The 20,777-nt window shown below is 39.7% G+C and overlaps 1 protein-coding gene across 1 annotated transcript in view; it reads right to left on the bottom strand.

Moving 5' to 3' along the window:
- The window catches only part of LOC148025058 (transducin family protein / WD-40 repeat family protein), an 83,467-nt gene that overhangs the window by 51,401 nt on the left and 11,289 nt on the right, over window positions 1–20,777 (bottom strand). The window contains exons 4-8 of the mRNA XM_087694760.1: window positions 13,512–13,568; window positions 13,280–13,399; window positions 13,032–13,177; window positions 10,752–10,899; window positions 10,350–10,433 (exon numbers count right to left, since the gene is read on the bottom strand). Of these exons, the coding sequence (XP_087550886.1) occupies window positions 10,350–10,433; window positions 10,752–10,899; window positions 13,032–13,177; window positions 13,280–13,399; window positions 13,512–13,568 (555 nt within the window). The remainder of the gene's footprint in view (window positions 1–10,349; window positions 10,434–10,751; window positions 10,900–13,031; window positions 13,178–13,279; window positions 13,400–13,511; window positions 13,569–20,777) is intronic.

A 20,777-nucleotide genomic window follows, 5' to 3' on the forward strand; every position in this document is an offset into this window, starting at 1 on the left:
AGCATTAAATAATTAATTAATGTCAGTATAAGAGTCAACAAAGGTTGGGGACCACTCCAAGTTGCAAATGGCCTAGCCAATTTAATTATTAATAGGCACATTTAATTTTGGGCAAGGATCAAAAGGGTTGATATTAATTTTCAGGATAATTTAATTTCGAAAATTAATTAAATAGTTAGATAATGCTGAAAAATGGATTCAAAAGGCTGCTACTTGGCTAAAATGCCCATGCAAACTGAGAAAACGTTGTTGGGGCCTGATTTTACAGTCCATAAAGACCATCAAACTTTGACCTACTTTCTAACACAGACAAGTTACCAAAGTAACATATGAGATGGGCAAATTTTCTCTCTATGTTCCATTTTCAAATTGTACATATTGATGGTAAAAAGAATATTGTGACTGACGCACTGTTACATAAACCACAAATTTCAGTCGTCGACATAGCTTATCATTGAAGCCAATCTTTCCCTTCAGATAGGGTGGTAAAATCTAATCAAGCATTTAATTACAACAATTAACAAATTCGTAAAATTGAAACAATGTTGGACATTGGACAGCCTGTTAGCCCCAAAATTCCCGCCTCTCCTCGTATTTCTTTAACTTGATTGCAAATGGATAGAGTACAATAGAGGTCCTCTAACATCCTCCACTAGTCCAAGTGTTTTTTACTGTTAAAACTGACTAGCAAACCTCCAAACAAATTTCCCCCTTGGTTTGCTTGGGGATTGGCATTCACCTTGCTTCTTGAAAGACAAATTCAAGCCCAAATCTCACATTGGTTGGCTGGCCACTTGAATCTCCCTGAAATTCCTCAATCTCAGCTACTAGAATTCAAGTCCTAGGTCCTCAATTCTGAACACACAACTTGAGGCAGCTAACAAAACCCTAATTTCTGATGTAAATTAGGGTTTACAGCAGAGATTGACTGAAATCTCTTCCTCGGATGGCTCAGACTGCTAAAAAAATGCTAAGATAACTTGTGAGATGGCTGGGGGATGAGAGAGAATGCTGTAGAGAGAAATTTTAAAGTTTCATCGCGAGAAACGCTGAAAAACTACTGCTATCTTGCTCAAATAACCATGGAAGCTATCATCTACAGCTTAGGATCACCAAAAAGATTGTTGTCTGCTGCCATTTGCACCAAAAGAACCTTGGGCTACTGTCACCTGCTCTTGGAGAGCTCCATACTGCTGTCATATACTATAAGATTGATCCCTACTGGCTGCAAATCACATTAGCAGCCTTTCCTTGCTCTCTAAGAGCCTCATTCTCTCTCACAATGACTGGAATAGACTTGCATCAACCCCTAAAAACGTTTTTTCCACTTGCATGAGCAAGTTTTGCCAAGTGGCAATCTTTTTATTTCATTTTTCAACATTATCCAACTTATTAAATTAATTTTTAAAATATTAATTCTAAAAATTAATTTAATAGTTATTTGAGTGCTCCAAAATTTGATTTCACCGGCCAATTATTAATTGGCTAGGCCAATTTGTCTTCCAAGTATGTCCTTGAGCAGTTATTGAACCTTACACTGGTATTAATTACTTAATCAATGCCTAGTCTCTAATGGCACCCCACTGATATTATTAGACAATAAATTGATCTAGACCAAAATCTAACAATGGGTACCACCTAGTACCTGTTAGGCATTACTTATCACAACTTTTGTCTTTGATACCCACTACATCCTCGAGGTCCTTGGCCTCTTACCATGAAATAACTACCATGTGAATCACATGTGCTAAACAACCTTGCACATTTGATTAATAACTTAATCAAATGTTATTGACAAGGTTAAAGCATTTTAAAATTTCACGTCTTCGTGACAAATCTCCCCCTTGAAAACCTTGCAATCGTCCTCGATTGCACTGTATTGTACCAACAAAGGAAAAGCATACTGCACTAGAATTTCCACAAGGCAAAGCATCACAGTCACAACATTAACCACTGTTATCCAACCATACCATATGCCCCAAACCTGCTAAAAATTTCCAGCCAACATATCCATAACATAAATCTGAAATACATTCTAAAATTGTTCCTAGAGACCCACTAGATGCATCCATAACTCATGTTTCTCAACCGTTCTAACTTCAAAACCATAGTAAAGCATATTCTCAGCATAAACCATGGTTGAAACTATCAATGGCATTTACTAACGTGTTGTTGTCCATAGAACGGAGTAAACCATTGAAAACTGAGCATAATCTGATCATTTACTAATCTGAGAACTTATTAAAAAAATACTATAAATGTGATCTCAAACTGATCACAAATTGATTGCAAAAATTGATCAGTAACTAATGCAAAAATTTATGCAAAACTTATCCCAAAAGTGACATAAATGGTTTCTCAAATTGATCAAAAACTGAGCTGAAATTGATAAAAAATCGATCTCATAACTGAGGCAAAAGGTCATGCCCAAAACTGATCATCAATTAATCCCAAACTGATACAAAAGTATAGTCTCAGAGCCACGGTAACAACCATACTCATCTGCATACATCTCATAGTTACTAGTACACTAAGTAGTGACCTCATGGTAGACATACTGTCAACACAATTCCTTTGATACATGTTTAATACATCTGAGATCCACTACATATGAGAGCTATCCAAAAGTCAAAAACACATTGGGTTGTACATATGCATTGCCAAATTTGGCCCTTTGCACCCCAGCATCATGCCAACATTGTTATACATGGGGTTATGCATATTACCAACTATGCCCAGATACATTTGGTCTTGCACAACATGCATTGGCTATTGCGTACCATAAGGAGTTGTGTCATACATCCCCGTATGTGGTCCCTAACCCACCATAGCATGAAAACTAGTGCCGCCATGAAAGTACCTTCGTTGTCTCATCATTGGATGCATGCTCTACTGTCCCAAAAAAACATTGGGTTGGCACTTTCAAGTTAGCCTTGCATATGTATCAATTGCCCCACTAGCATCATTTGCTTATACTCATTGCCCACATTTGTAACATATGTTGTTGTATTGGCTTTTGCTTCGGTGCACCTTGCTATCCCGAAGCTCTCGAAGACGATTTTCTCTTCTTACCTTTGTTGCCCTCCTTTAAGGGGTTCAAAAAGCGTGCAAGCTAAGGATCATTTGACAATTACATAAACATTTCAATTGTTGTCCATGGCTGATCTTTAAATTAGTCATGAAATTTATCTTCCTCTTGTTGGTCTTCAACTTCAAGAGACCTAGAAGGACCCATATTTTGGTCTAAACCAACATTATTAGCTTGGTGTCCATGCTACGTGCCTTATCCAAGATCAAGCATTGCATTTTTCCTAACACTTTGTGAATTTTCAGAGATATCATCCTTGCTCGATCCCATCTCACTATCTGAAGACATTCTTGTTGTAATACTCAACTGAATACAATTTCAGCACTAGAGCAAAGCTTCTGACCTTCAAACAAGTGCCTCGGGCAATGCTCAAAAGCTGCTACTACCTTTCTTAAACAACCATGGAAGCTGTCACCTACAACTTAGGATCACCAAAAAGACTATTGTCCCCTCTTGTATGCTACCACCTGCACCAAAATGACCTTAGGCTACTGCCACCTGCTCCTAGAGGGTGGCTGCAACTGACATGAGCAATCTCTCCTTGCTCTCTAACAACTTCCTTCTCTCTCACAATAGTTAGAATAGACTTTCTTCAACCCCTAAAAACGTTTTTCCCACTTACAAGGGCAAATTTTACCAAGTGGCAACCTTCTAATCCCATTTTTCAACATTATCCAACTTATTAAATTAATTTTTAAAATATTAATTTTTAAAATTAAATAAATAATTATTCGAGTGCTCAAAAAATTAATTTCACCAACCAATAATTAAATTGGCTAGACCAAATTGTCTTCCAAGTATCCTTGAGCAGTTATTAACCCTTAGACTCACATTAATTACTTAATTAATGCCTAGTTTCTAATGTCACCACTTACATTAGTGGCCAATACATAGATCTAGGCCAAAGTGAGACAAGTGCTAGTACTTGTCAGGCATAACTTATCACAACTTTTGCCTTTGATACCCACTACATCCTCGGGGTCCTTAGCTTGTTACCATAAAATAACTGCCATGTGCATCACATGTGCTAAACAACCTTGCACATTCGATTAATAACTTAATCAAATGTTCTCGGCAAGGTTAAAGCATCTTAAAATTTCACGTCCCCATGACAATCACACTAAGTTGGATGCCATGAAAGAGCAATATATTACTGATTCAGGCTTTGTAAATGTTTATGATCAGCTTTGTAATGGCCACAGACATGAAAATTTTGTGCTAAGAGATGGATTTCTAATGATGCATGGACGATTGTGTGTCACAAAGCAGTTAAGGCCCAAAGTCATCACTAAATGTCATGCTCCTCTGTATGCACAACACAAAGGTATTGACGCCACGGTCAAGGCAGTGGAGCATTTCTTTTATTGGCCAGCTTTGAGGCATGATGTAGAACAGTTTACCGAGACATGCATCGTTATGACAAATGGTTAAGCATGATAGGCAAAAGATGTTGGGTTTATTGCAACCCTTGTCTACTCCAAATAGGCCTTGGCAAAGCATTGCAAGGGACTTTATTTTTTAGCTTCCTAGGACACCTGCAAAAATTAATGGGATATGGACTATCATTTGCATGTTTAACAAACAAGCCTATTTCATTCCGGTGAGGAAGAAAATAAAGATTGATCATATTGGCACGATTGTTTTTGCAACACATCTTTAAGTATCATGGTATGCAAGAGTTGATCATTAGTAATTGAGACCCTCAAATGAGCAGTTTATTTTGAAAGGGATTGTTTGAGAATATGGATACCAAGCTGAAATTCTCATCATCCCTCCATCTGCAGACAGCATCCACAATCCAAGATACTGTGCTAACAATATGTTTGCCATGAGGCCACTACTCAGTATACTAGTCACTGTGAGATATATCCAAATGAGTATGAATATCACTCGAGCACCGAAATTATCCTTTTGCATCAGCTTGTGATCAGTTTGGCATGAATTTTGCCACAATTTTGAGACAAAAATTATGATCAATTTCAGCTCAATTTTTTGTCAGTTTGAGAACCATTCATGGTCACTTTTGGGATTAGTTTTGCATCAATTTTTGCACTAATTGTTAGTCAGCTTTTGCAATGAATTTGTGATCAATTGGGGCCACATTTGCAGTAGTTTGTGCTCAGTACTCAATTTTAGTAAGTGATCAGTTTATGATCAAATTATACTCAATTTTCAATACTTTACAGCTAGTTCTATGTACAGCAACATGTTAGTAAATACCATTGATAGCTTCAGCCATGCTTTATGCTGAATTAATGCTTTTCTATGGTTGATAGTCAGAACAATTGAGAAACATGAGTTATGGATGCATCCAATGAGTTTCTAGTAACAGTTCTGGACTGATTTTCAGTTTTACGTTATGTATATGCTGGATGGAAATTTTCTATAGGTTTGGGGCATGTAGCATGGTTAAGATAACAGTGCGCAATGTTGTGACTATGATGCTTTATGGAGATTCCAATGTAGAATGTTTTTCCTTAGACACAATGCAGTGCAACGGAGGATGATAGCAAGGATTTCAAGAGGGAGGTCTATCACAAGGACGTGAAATTTTGAGATGCTTTAGTCTTTCCGATAATGTTTGATTAAGTTATTAATCAAATGTGCAAGGTAGTTTAAGCACACGTGATGTATATGGCAAATATTCCATAGTAACAGACCAAGGACTCCCAAGATGCAATAGGTATCAAAGGCAAAAGTTCTAACAAGTTATGCCAACTAGATTCTATTGGTCAGTTGGTATCCAATTGGACCCTAGGCCAATGGTTTGGCCAATAAGTGTCCGGGGTGATAATAGGGACTAGCATTACTTCATTCTCAAGAGATCTCAATATTTCTCAACCATTGTGAGTAGATCTCAGCCAAATTTCGTGGACAGCAAAGAGATCTCTATTGTAAACTCTAAATTTTTGCAGAAATTAGGGTTTGGGTTTGATAGCCACCTCGAGATTCATGCCAATTGGTGAAGCCATCATACGCTGAATTCAACACCTGAAATTTGTGTAATTATCAAGGAATTCAAATGCCAACCCATTCATTGTAATTTGGAGTAACATTTGACCAATTGGTGGTTCCATTTGTGTAGGTCCTGGGTAAAAAATCAAGGGGCAATTGGCTCGAATTGATTGTTAATTGTTGCTACAACAAAGAGGCTTTTTGGAATAGCAAAGGAGATTGTAAATCTCAACTTGAACTCATTCCATTAGCAATCAAATTAAAGAAAAGGGGTACCAGTTTTGGGGCCAACAAGATGTCCAATGTCCGAGATTATTAAGGTAATTTGTGCATTTCAAGTTATATTCATTTGTTGATTGCTATAGTTAAGTGCTTAATCAAGGAATTACAACCCTTTCCAAAAAGGAAGACTAGTTTCACAATCCTACGAGATCATGTACCGAGTGGAGTTTACTCTCTCTGGTTGGAGTGATTCTGATTGGGTAGATGATGTGAATTCACGGATTTCCACTACACGTTATGGCTTCTCCCTTGGCTCAAGCATTATTTCATGGTGCAGCAAGAAGTAGCCTATTGTGGCCCTTTCTTTTGCAGAGGCAAAGTATTGTGCCTTATGTGCAACAACTATGGAGGTTGTTTGGCTTCGCCGCATGTTGGCAAAGCTTGGCTTTGCTTAGCCAGGCCCTCTGGCGCTACGTGTGGACAACCTGAGTGCTCTAGCTCTGACCAAGAACCTTGTGTTTCATGCTCGCACAAAGCCCATCGTGGATCAATACCACTATGTTCGAGAGTAGATCGTGGATTCTAAGTTAGCAGTGGCCTATTGTTCCATGGAGGACAACGCAACTAATCTCTTCAAGAAGCCTTTACCCAAAGCTTCTCCACTTAATTACATGAGGTTGTTGGGTCTTCAGACACTCCCAAGATCTAAGAGGGGATATTAGCCTAACACCTTAGTCATGTCTATCTGTTATCTCCTAGTTGTGAGCTCCTATTAGAGTCCGGCAAAGATATAGGAGCTCTGGCAGTTTAGGTGCATTTTTTTGCTTGTCGACTTCCTAAGTGCATTCCTAGGTCCCTTATTGCTTTCCATAGTCTACCTACACATGCCAAACATTGTCTTTGTCACTTGGGATTTTTCCACGGTGTCCTCTATTTTTTTCTGGCATTTCTTTCTACATGACCAGCATTTATCACTAGTCGACCAACATTTTTGGACTCCACCGATGTAGGTCGACTAAATTTTTACATTTATGGCTATTTATAGCCACCCCCCACTTGGCACACGCACACGCTCTTCAATCTTCAATCTTCCCTTTGCAAATGCACACTCTAACACTCCGTCTCTCCAAGCTCCGTGCTGCCATTGTCATCAGCCTAATCTGGTGTCTTCACTGACGCTTTGGGTTGCATGTAAGTCTTTCACCTGCAATTTGTTGCCCCAACTATCAGACACTAGCCATCCACTCGCGATGGACACCCCACTAAGGTTATCAACGGCTAGTATCACCACAAAAATTGCCCAATGCCACCCAACCCCCAACTTGCATATAGATCACTAACATAGCCACCAACAAAATCAAGTTGGCTAGTACCTAGATTACTTCTCTTTCATCTTCTCGCTCTTTGAAAATTCTCTTTTTTTTTTCGTAATGGATGTTATATTTATAAAGTACTAAACAACAAAATAGTTACAAAAGTCATGGCAAAGACGCAGAGGAAATTGCCATATGCCAGGGAAGTAAGTTCTCCCGAGGGAGTAAGTCAGAGTGCCGAATGAGATCTATCTGCCAATGCAAGAGACCTTTAAGCCTAGCAATATGTCCCTGAACATTAGAGGCCGAATCAAAAAGAAAAGCATTCCGAATGATCCAATTGTGCCAACAGCCCCAGTATCTAAGAAAGTGAAACAAAATCTTCATATGTGGCTGCGCCGGTGTGGGGTATTTGGGCCGCACAAAAACCCAATCAAAAGGGCTTAGCGAGAAACCAACCACCACTCACCAAACTACTGACAAGAGTAACCGAATTTTCTTAGCAAGAGGGCAAGAAATAAATCGATGACGGGCCGATTCCACACTGGTGGTGCAAAAGAAACAATTGCCGTTGGAGATTCGACGCTTGGAAAGGCCTGAAGCAAGAGGAAGACCACCAATCATCACCCTCCAAAGAAAGACCTTGCATTTGAAAGGTGTCTTGTTCAACCAGCCCTCCATCACAACTACCTTCCACCATGACTGAGATTCACGCAATCCCCATACAGTATTAGCTTTAGTAACTAACCATTGATGATCTTTAATCAGAAGATGATACACCTAGTTAGCTGAAGCCTTTTCTAAATTCAACCGGCCTGCAAGGTCCCAGTCCTGCTAGGGACGAAGCAAGGGCAGAAAAGGGCTGTCTACTCTGGAGCACCATCAAAAGTTGTCCCCATAAAACCCGGTATCCACGAGTGATCCTAAAAAGTCTCCTGGCTGTGCAAAAATTCTCTCTCTCTCTCTCTCTCTCTCTCTCTCTCTCTCTCTCTCTCTCTCTCTCTCTCTCTCTCTCTCTCTCTCTCAATTTTCTCATACAACTTCGCGCTTTTTTTCTCACTATAACATGTTTCACCTCTCACTTCAAAACATTAATATTCAACCTTCTAATCACCAACATATCAAAAAATGTAAAGAATCAAAACCTTGAATGCTCCCTATGCACACTAATCTTTGGACTGCTAATGATGATCTACCATGGCTATAGAGTGGCAACTCCCCTTGGACACCAATCATCGACACAAATCCAAAAACAAGCAAACCATTCAACTCATTACAATATCCCAAGAACAAATACCAAATGAGAACCATTCCTCATCGCATCCATCACCTAAAGGCTAAAACACATGCCTCCCATGTTTGCCTCTCTTGGTAGTAGCGTCCCATATCATCCTATCGAGATAAAGGTAAACCTGTCAAGCATGGAAGATCATGGTTCCATCAGTGAACACCAAAAAGACCAATATTGTTGCCACCCATCCAACCGTCCATGGATGTAATAAGAGTTTTCACATCCTATGTGAGATTAATTTAGATCAACATGTAGTCATACTAAGAAACTTTATAACAAATATTGAGACTAGCCTTCCTCTTTGGGTGGTACTAACCTTATTTAAGAGTCATTACAACAAGCATAAAGTTCACATAAACTGAAAATGCAAATATTACCACTTTAATCTTGGACAATGAATAGCATGTTGACCCCAAAACTGACATCCCTTTTGGTATTTCTATAACTTTTATTACAAATGAATGGAATACAACTAAGATCCTCTAATCTCTTGTGCTAATCCAAATGCCTCTTGCTGTCAAAACTAACCAACAAGCTTTCGAACCAATTTGCCCCTTGTTTTGCTTCGGGATCGGCCTTCACCCTGCTCCTTGAAAGACAAATTTAGCCCTAAATCTGATACTGGCTGGTTGGCCTCTTGAATCTTCTTGAAATTCCTTAATTTCAACTATTGGAATTCAAATTCTAAGCCTTCAATTCTAAGCATGCATCCCGAGATGGCTATCAAAATCTTGATTTCTACTGTGAATTAGGGTTTACAACAAAGATTTTCTAATATCTCCACCTTTGATGACTCAAATGGCTAGATTTTGCTGAGATAACTTGAGAGATGGCTAGGGGATAAGAGAGAATGTTGTAGAGAGATTTCAGATTTTATCGAGAAAAATGTTGAAAAGCTATTGTTGCCCTGCTCAAACAAATATGGAAGCTATCACCTACAATTTAGCACCACCAGAAAGACTGCTACCCCCTCATGTATGCTGTCACCTACACCAAAAGGACCTTGGGCTGTTGTCACCTACACCTAGAGGGCTCCAAACTACTATCACCCTGTAGGACTGGTCCTTGGTGGCTACAAGTCATATTAGCAGCATCTCCTTTCTCTCTAGTAGCCTCCTTCTCTCTCACAATGCTTGAAATAGACTTCCACTAGTCCCCCAAAAACATTTCTTCCACTTGCATGGGTAAGTTTTGCCAAAATGGCAGCCTTCTAATCCCATTTTCCAGTATTATCCAACTTATGAAATTAATTTTCAAATGATTAATTTCGAAAATTAATTTAATAATTATTCTAGTGCCCAAAAAATTAATTCCACCAGCTAATAATTTGTAAAGATGGTATTACTAGTGGTGCATGCTCCAATAATAATTATACTACTAAATATAAAGTTCTAATTATATTACTAAATAGAAAGTTCAATGAGCAAAGAAACAATCCAAACAACATTTTGCCCAGTAAAGAGGAAAGTAAACTGAAAACCTTGTATAATGTGAATACTTTCCCCTGTTTTTGGATTCCATACCCTCAAACTTCCATCAGCAGAGCCAGTGCAGACAGTTTTTCCTGCAGCAGTTAAAAATGCCTTTTAGTAATAAACAAACTGAATGCCACTTTCCAAAGAAGATACGTGAGCTTTTTTATGAATAAATGTTTGATCCATGCACATGGACTGAAATAGAAAAATATTTCATCGTGTTTCATAATGCAAGAGACCAGATAATGGTGCTAGACAATACACCTTCTCTAAGCAATAGCAGAGGAAACACTCACCTAAACATCATGAGTTGTAAACTACAAAAAAGAAAGTATGTGCATAAACAGTGACAATCATTGCTTAGAAGTACAACAAATGATAAAAGAATAGCATGCCAGGGCATATACCATCTGGAGTAAAATCACCACATGTAACAGAGCCATTATGTCCAGCGAACACAGTAAGACAAGCTCCTGTATCAGCATTCCACATCCAGCTAGTGAAGTCTTCTGAACCTGCTAGTACCACATGCCCTCGTTGATGCCACCTAACCCACTACAAAGGATTAACGTTAATATAAACCGAGGTAGGATAGACATTGAAGTTTCCAATAAAATGCAATATCATCATACTAGAACAAAGTACAAGATTTTGATATCAAGAAAGATCATCACATGTCCTAAAATAATCTCAAGCCTGCTCAGACAAGGTGGTCAATTGCAGGAGATAAATTCGAGGAACAATCAAGGGAATGGATTTCTTTTTTTTTACAATCATGAGCAGTGACAATTTACCCACGTGATCCCTGCAGGAGATCTGGACAGCAGAGAATGTACAAGAAGAGTGTGACCTTTATTCAGAACACACAGCAGAATTGGAGAAAGCCCTGAAAGTGCAAGCATGCTAGCGAGACAAAGGGCCACTTCAAAACAGGTAAACAGCCTGCTAGGATCCTTCAGCATCTCCTTAGATTCTAGGTCAGCTTAGATGTAGAGATGCAATAGAAACCCTAGTTATAACACCCCCACATGACTCCATTGAGATAAGCCCATAAAGCTGGCAACTCTCTTAAAAGTTTGCACCTCACTGCATTACATCTCCCAACCATGAGCCAGCCCAGCAATGAGGGTCTAAATAAGCAGCTTAGAATAACTGTCTGGTTCCTCATCATGACCAACCATTGTGGCAAGTACTCGTAAAACACGTGACAGACGTCTTGAGTTCTAGCTTTGGACCAGACCTGTCCAAATGAAGACTTCACCTAGATACACATAAGGAGTGATCCCCTCATGGTTCTATACCCCACTGTAGAACAGAGAACACAGAAGTGTCATTTACACAGCAATAAGTTCACAAATAGATGTTAAGAGAGGCAAAAACACCTAGGAAAGACACCAACACCCACACCTCCAAATATTAGATAGTATGTATCAAAACCCTCTACTCTGTAGAAAGGCACTCTTAGATCCACACAGCAACTGTCACTACCAAGATTTTCCTACTAAACCCTAGCCCTAATCTTAAGAGACGCTGCAGTAACAGAGTTTGTCAAATGCTAAACTCTAAACCTAGCTAATGCTTGGCCTATTTGTGTAGAAAGACTTTGAAAAGATACAGTTTCACTTGAAAATTTTATTCCTTACCCCTTGGTGGAGATAATAATAATTAATTGCCTTACCCACTGTGGTGAGAGGCCTCAAGCCTTAAGGTATACAGTAAAGGACTCAGGTCTGAACCTTGAAAGAGGTGGTAGAGAGATGAATATCAGTCTCAGCCTTAAGCGTTCATGAATCATGTCGAAGCCCTAATTGGTGGTAGACTAAGATTGGAACGGTGGAAGACTGGAAAGGTGGAAGATCTGAAAAATATAGAGATCAATTGATCATCAGGTGAACGACACATCATTGTTTGCTAATTCGGTTTACTTTAAATTTTGACAAGTGGCAAGTGCATAGCTATAGTATTGTGTTTCAGTACTGACATTTGGATGTGTAAAATATCAACGCTAAAGTACAAACAGGTGAATTTTTTGAATATTGCACCTGCAGACCACTATCCAAATGTGGTCGAGCAGAGACTGGGCCCCCTTGAATAGCAGGGGGAACAGCCCAGACCCAAATATCAAAGCATCACATTCAATGAAAAGCATTGGTCAGCAGGGTAGCTCCCAACATGAGACAAGACTGCACTATCTTTTGTACTTGCTGCACCAATGCTTGGGCAAAAGCTGAGAGAGAGAGAAAAATGCAAGGTGCTCCACACACACCAAGAGCCCTGTCAGAGCGGAAAGGACCACCCAGTCTCTTAGGACTGACCAACCCTCTCTTTGCTTCACCCTTAAATCCATTTTTGACCAGCCCCAAGGAAGAGAGGCAGCAGGAAGAAAAGTAGCAATCCCCATGCAGACCAGCCTGGGATGTCCCACGCTAAAAAGCAATGCCATGTAATGGAAGACCTCAACTGATCACCCTATTATGACCCCATAGATCTTTCGGAAGAGCCACTATTACTCTTCGGACATACTGTGCACCCACTGCAACATTAGTTTCCAAGAGGCAGCAAAACCGCACGCTACATCTTAGTGAAGGCTCTATTCCATTACTGATAACTACAAAACAAAAGATAGAAGAACACATAAGGCATTGAGGAAGGCAGATAAGCTTGCTGAAATGATTATGAGAGCACACCACAATAGCCTCGCTTGGACCCTCAAGCTTCTGCTTCAACAGACCAGAAGATGTGTCCCAGATATTAACTATACCATCCAAACCTCCAGAAGCCAGCAAGAGGCCATCACTACTGAAAGCCAATGCTCCCACAGAATCAGAATGGTCTGCATACCACAATAAGTATGTGCAAACATTGATCACTGCTCAGAATATGGCACTGCCAGATAACACAAAACTTTGACTTAACAATTGAAATGGCAGCGTACTTTTCAGCTCCAAAGGAGATATACTATCTTTTATTCTCCACAGATAAGCCTTGTCATCTCCACCCCCAGTTGCCACTAGATCTGGATCTGTTGGGCTGCAGGCAATTGCGTACACAGAATCTGTTTGCAAAGAAGAAAATTAAGCAATGGTCATGAAACTAGCAGTCTAGACAATATACAACTCACAAATATACTGGATATTTAGAAAAAATTAACCAGCATAAAAGCATACCCTCATGCCCTGTAAAGATGTGAATCGAATCATCTTCCTCCACATCCAGGTTGCCATCTTTGACAAGAAATGACAAAGCTCCGTTAGTTGACAGCACAAAAGGGAACTAACACAGAACACTTGTGCTTCACACACTACAGTTTAAATGTGCATAATAATAAACAACTGAATTTGCAATGAAGCACAACTTGGGCCCAAGGCCCCAATGGGAGGCACACTGATTCACACATTCTTGCAATGCACATGAGCACCAGAAGTAAGAAACTAACCTAGTCTAAGAGAAAATGGTAAGTCAAAAGGCACGTGAGCATCCTAAGTATGATACTAACCCAGTCTAAGAGAAAATGGTAAGTCAAAACTCTAATCTGAATTCTGGAAATGGCACTCAAGTTCAAAGTACTTACCCAAGACCCAGCTCACACCTATATGAGGACTGGACACAAAGTCACGTGAGTGGAAGAACACGAATGTGACCACAATCTGCTCTCCAACAAGCTAAAGAATGCCTGTGAATGGCCTTCCTTTTGCTGTTCCAACTACAGGACCAAAAGGCAATCAGACCTGCCATATCATCAGCCATGTGTCCACCCAGTTGCTTATTCATCTGCTTGCTGCTGGCAACAGTCTAGAAGCTAGTTGCACACTCTCCCACTAGAACAGTTGAAACATCCCCCTAGGATCCAACCTGCACATGAGACATGACACCAGTCACAACTGACAGGGATAAGGACTGTGACGGGGACAGGGACATGACAGGGATGGCCAAAAATAGGGGACGCGGGACCGGGGACCAGGACGTCATTAAAAAATTCAAAATATATTTAAAAGATTAACAATTTTTTGCCTTAACTTCGAAATTCGGAATATGTATCATCAAAGTAACATACAAAGGCGTAACTTCAACAACTATAGCCAAGCTTGGAATCAACTTCTTGCAATATGCAAAGAATTATTTCCAAGAATTAGTGGACTAGGCTACAATACTCAAAAGCCACCTGAAGAACATTAACTCTCAAAGTGCCTTGAAACAGTCTCAATAGACAAGGCCCTAGCTGTTAGAGGGGCTTGAAACAGTCCCAATAGACAACGCCACAATACTTGAACAGTTCTGAAATAATCTCAATAAACAAGGCCTTGCCAGCCTCAAAAGGGACCGTCACCATCCCCGTCCCTGTCACGAGATTAGGCTGAGTGGTTTTCCCCTCAAACAGTTCTAAAACAATCTCAATAGACCAGGCTTTGTCAGCCTTGAAAAGGACCATGGAAGGGACTATTGAAGAAGAGCAAGACAATGAGGAAGAGGATAAGCATTATGAAGATAATGACAAAAGTGAGAAGAGGGAAGATGAAGATGATGATGATGATGTGTCCGTCACAAACAAGCATCCTGTCACATTTCATGACCCCATTCCGTCACTTTGTGACAAATGTTAAAGTGACATCACTTTTATAAGTGATGCGTCCCGTCACCGATCCATTACAAGGATGGAGTCCCAAGGGTCCATCCCGCCCATTACTTGTGACTATGCATAACACAAGACATGTCCACAACAAAGAACATAAAGGGAATGGACATCAGACTCACCTCCCAACCATAGATCTAAATAGGTTTGTCCATAAGCCTAGTAGCTAGCAACACATTGGACCATGACCATGTCCCAAAAGGTAGCATTTCATACCACCAGCCCACATCATTCCAATGTGCGGACTCGTCTGTCAACATGCCTAAAGTCCAAGAGTGGTGATCACACAATGACATGCACAATAGGGCCCCAAGTCAATAAATAGGACTCAGCTGCCCTAACCCTCCCCTAATGCATTCGCACTACATGACGTATGACCAATGTGCCCCATGCTACTAAAACCCATCCAAATATCCAAGGAAATAACAATTCGACCCTTATGAATGATTGTTGTTCTCAGCAATATCCTCATGTATCAAGAACTAAGTGGGGAAAACGAACTAAGTGGGGAAAACAACTCTTCAATGAATGTACTAACTACCAAGCTGTCTTTCACCTGACTAGATACTCAAGATAAAGTGTACGACGGGATCTTTTAGTCCTATAGTTGACCAATTCCAATTCAAGTGGAATATAATGAGCAATAGCTGTCAATCACAAGACTTCCTCAATTTGGACAATGAGTACACTTCCCCCCAATCATTCTTTCAAACAACTCACTTAAAACATCCGATACACTCGAGTGTTCAAAGGTAAATCTAGCAGGTAAGATACATTGCACTCCTGAAGCTCTTGAAGGGTATGATTCTATTTAGCATAAAACGTAGCACAATCCTGGGCCATTTTAATGATTTCCTTTCCAATTGTTAACATTTCCTACACGTCGTGCAAGAAGTCAACTATGGACTGCATCTTGAATCCCTTGAGCTTGACAACAACCAATGGTATGAAGATCAAGCTGATCACAACTAATTTTAGCCAATTGTGGTCAGCTCAAATAACAAACCAAGCACAATACAAGTAATGACATTATATTTTAAGAGCATGGATGACCGCCAATAATTCCTTCTCTAAAGTGGTGTAATGTGTTTGTGCATTGGTAGGCTTATAGCTCTCAAATGCAAAGTTCGGTCGTCCTAAAATTAAAAAATACCTACAGCATAATCACTGGCACACATATGAACCTCATAGAACTTATTTTAATCTATAGTTTGCAACATCTATGCAGTGATAACTAGAAATGGTGATCGAGTTCACTCATCCAAACAACAAATGGACTAACATGCTGATTCTTGCTTCGAATACCCTTAAAATAAGCAAATCAAGGGCTCAACAATCTTAGCATACTCCTTAATGAGCTTTTAGAAGAACACATTGGAAGCTAAAAAAGATTTCACCTACCTAGTGAACCTTAAACTTTAGGCCACTCCAGCACTACTTGTGTCAATCCCAACATCTTTTCAAAGTCAAACTGGATGCCATCAACCGAGATGACACGTCTGAGGTACAAAAGCTCTAGACGAAAAATTTCACACTAGCATAGCTTTGTGAATAAGCGCTCTCGGCTTAAAAGACGTAAGATGATATGCAAATGTTTTGCTTGTTCCTCCAATGACTTACTTTAAACAATATGCCATTAAGAAAAACAACTATCACCACATGTGAAACATAATTTTTCAAGATATCCTCAAGAGCTCTCAATATCTGATAATACACGGCCCAAAGACTAATGTTGGTGAAATAGCGCACACCACAAAGCTGATCAATAAGATTGTCCCCTTGAGAAAACGGATATATATTCTTGACGGTTGCCTTACTGATATCTTTATAGACAACGCAAAAGCACATCATATCATCTTTCTTTTTAGTGAGAAGAGATAGACCTACCCACAAAGGCTTACTAGGTTCAATAAACCCCTTAACAAGATAGTCATGCAACTATCAAACTATCTCATCCTCCCCTCTCAAGCTAAATCTATAGGGCTATCAAGAGAGACGAGATGGCTAACAATGTTCATCGTCTTTTGGAAAGTCACAAAAGCCTTTTGTCAGCTCGAAAGGTTAAGTGATGCCACATATAGGCCGAAATTACCTCAATATTGGAAGATACATAATGCTTTCATGTAAGCCTGCAAAGATCTTTTCATGGAATTGCACAAAAGGATGTATCTACTAAAATTCAGCTAGAGGTTAAGAAGCTACATGAGATTTTTGGTACTAGAGCATTTATTGACACATAAGGGAAGAAAAGTAACAGGTAAAGTTTCCAAGTGCTACTAGGTAAAGTGTCATCATTGTTCACCTATGGATACAAAATGGATGGAAGAGGGTGACTTGGTAGACCATCCTCAATTATTGCAGCTTTACCTTGATACATTTCAGCTTGAGCCGACTTTACCTCAAGCTCCTTCAAATTCAACAGAGCGAGAGATCCACAACACCACTTGATGCTCAAGGGAAAGATAACACTTCCACTCCTTTGGTAATGGACAACTCATGTATATAGTGGATCTCAAATGTACTCAATTTGCATCCAAGGTATTGTTTGCTAATAGTATGTTTGTCTACGGTGACTATCAAGTATACTAGTCAGTGCAATTGGTATACAAACAACTATAGTTCTTATCATGGCTACAAGAGTATACATTTGCATTAGATATCAGTGGTTTTCAGCTGAGAATTTTACACAGCAATGTTATGAGATGCCACTAAGAATACATGCATGTTTTATGTTCAGTTTATGCTTTTATGGTCATAACCTTTTTGGTTCATAGTTTATGGATGCATCCCATGTGGTTCTGACAGCAATTATGGTTTCTTTTTTGTGGGTTATAACTTAGTTTTGCTGGCTGGAAATTTCAGCTTATGTGTTTGGGCATGATTATGGTTGAACATTAGCGGCTGATGGTGTTTGACCATGATGCCTTATGCTTTCTTTGCTAAGCACTCTTGCTTTTGTCACTTTGCAATGAATCAAGGACTTGCAAGGATTTAAGGGAGACGTCTACCATGGGGATGCTTATTTCAATTGCTTAGCTTTGGCATTATTAAGTTGTACACATGTGAGGTGCATGTGTGACAATGCAAGTTAGATATAGCACTCTGACTAGTCCAAAACTTAAGTTATGTATTGGGGACATTGGCAAAAGTTGTGATAAGTTATGTTGAACACATACTTGTTGTCAAAAATGGATGCAACAATGGAAGCATATACATATGTTGAAATAGACTGTTGAACTGAAGACAAAAGAGAAAGGAAAGAGAGCAGAAGAACATAGCAAAAGAAAAGAACTCAGATGAATGCTCAAGAAATGAAATCCATATACCAAGACATGAGATAGTACATAACCAATGTGAGTCACTCAAGACATGAGATAGTACATAACCAATGTGAGTCACTAGCTGTGAAGATACTAGTACCAGTTCCTCTCTCCACAAGAACCTATAGATGATGACACATGAATGCACTGGCTGAGGAGGAGCACAAAACATATAGGCCATAAATATAATCCCTACATAATAACTAGTCGGCCAACATTAAATGCTAGCCAATTAGCATCAAAATGCCTAAAATATGTGCCAAGCCCAATCACATGCAAAGACTCAACCATGAACTCACATATCTGCTAAACACCCTCTCTCAAATCATGAGTGATCTAATACAATATGATATACAATGATAATGTCCTATCATAGTACATACAACAATGTCCACCAGAGTAGAACCATGGATACCCAAGCAATGAATGCGCAAGCTACCACCAAGGTGCACAGAGAAAACCTCATGTCAATGTCAATCGTACAAGCTCTTGAAAATAGAGAAGAATAAGAGCAGCTCTCAATGTCTGTCAACAATATCTTGCAATAGCATACAAGACCATCCTCTCAAAAAATCCATCTGAACATATGTGACCATGGTGTTAAGCTAGAATTGCATTAGCTTGACTTAAACAACCCCAAAACACACTCAATTAATGAAAAAAACTTTTTATTTTATAAATAAATGTTATCCTAGAGAGCTTCCATGTCCCACATGCAAAACCCTAATTTGGGTACCCCAAACTTTCTATAAATAGACATACAACCCACCACTCTCCGTCAATTTCGTTTTTTCTAGCTTCAAGCCCTCTAGCTTCACTGCTCACACCCCGTTCACGAAGGACATCTCATCCGGAGCTGCCCATTGCTATTTACATCAATGTGGCGCATGTTTCCAACCTCCATCACACAGTTTACATTGATTTCTACTGTGTTTGCTGATCGGCCACATTGTCTACAACTAGCGAGCTGCTGAACTACTGTGTTTGTGAACTACGGCTACTATGGACTACCTCTTCATCATACCTACATTTTGCTACTGTTAACCTGCCACGTCATCATACTTACATTTTTATGCCGTGCTACAGTTTCTCTCTCCTTAGGTACTTGCATTTCTAGTCTTTCTCTCTCCTCATTGCATGCTAGTATCAAATCCAGCATCTCTGGCCACATTTACTGCCATTCAACACACAGAAGCTACCTTGCTGCATTTCAACATCCATTTGGAGTACGACATACTCTCCAGCTCTTAATCTTTGCCTTGATCTTAGAGATAGGAGAGTTCGAGGTTTAATATTCACTGCATAGTGTGTTTGCTACATGAGTTGTCATGAGGAGATGTATTTTTGAAACCTCGCTTAACATGTGGATTAATTTTTAATCAAATGGTTAAGTAAATGTTACACATGTGAGATGTAATTGGGATTAGAGTAAATTTATGAGCCTAGGACCTGAGAAAATCACGGGATATCAAAAGCAAAAGTTGCTATAAGTTATATTGCACATATACTTGGTGATATCTGGTGCCAGTTACTAGCCTATGTCATTCATTTGGCCATAAATGTCAGTTGGTGAACTAGAGAAGTGGCATTTAATGGTACCTAACGCCAATTTGATGGTCAAAGATGATGCAAAGACACTTGGGAATGGTTGGGCTTATGTGTCTCGATGCCTCCACCTTCCCCATCAACATCTTATGGAAACATTCAGTGCCTTCACATCAATCGACACTCGTTGGACACTCACAACCTATTTCTGCCTACCTCCCTCCTCCTCCACCAAATCCACCTTATCCACCTCTATATTCTACATTGCCCATCTATCCCCCACCAACTTCCCATTCATCCGCCAAGCATGCTTTTTTAGGCAAGACTCATTTTAACGGGTCGAATTTTACCACTTGGTCCAATTTGATGAGCCGTGTATTGGATTCCCAAGGTTTATGGGAACTTATCCTCGAACAAGAACCTCAACCTAACCCTCGTTGTTATCAATATGAGGTTTGTCGCTCTTGGACAAGCAAAAATAACATAGCCATCGTCGAGTTGATGCAAGGTCCCCTTCTAAATTTCACTCACAACTCTAGCACTTTTGACCTTGCCTCTAAGCGTTGGGCCCATCTCGTTGACCTCTATGCGGTATGGGATCGGAGACTTGTCGCATCAACTTAGAACATGATCTTCAAAACTTCACCATCACTGATAAGGATAACTTGAAAGTCAAGTTGGCTGAATGTCAGCATTTACTTGCTAAGTTCTCAACCACTGGGGTTCCTAAACCCCTTGACAATCAAGTTACATTGTTCCTTAATAAGCTGTCGTCAAAATATTTCCATTTTGTGCAGCAAGTGATATCCCAACCTTAGATGCCTACATTCTATGAATTTGAGTGTCAGCTATTGTATTACGCTTGCCTGTTCGATCAATTTCATGGGACATCCTCCACATAGGGGCCCTTTATTGCATCCTCTCAGAAGGGATAGTAA

This window comes from Lygodium microphyllum, chromosome 15, assembly GCF_053477565.2.
Source record: "Lygodium microphyllum isolate KBCC chromosome 15, Lygodium_microphyllum_v1.1.10, whole genome shotgun sequence".
NCBI classification, from domain to species: domain Eukaryota; kingdom Viridiplantae; phylum Streptophyta; class Polypodiopsida; order Schizaeales; family Lygodiaceae; genus Lygodium; species Lygodium microphyllum.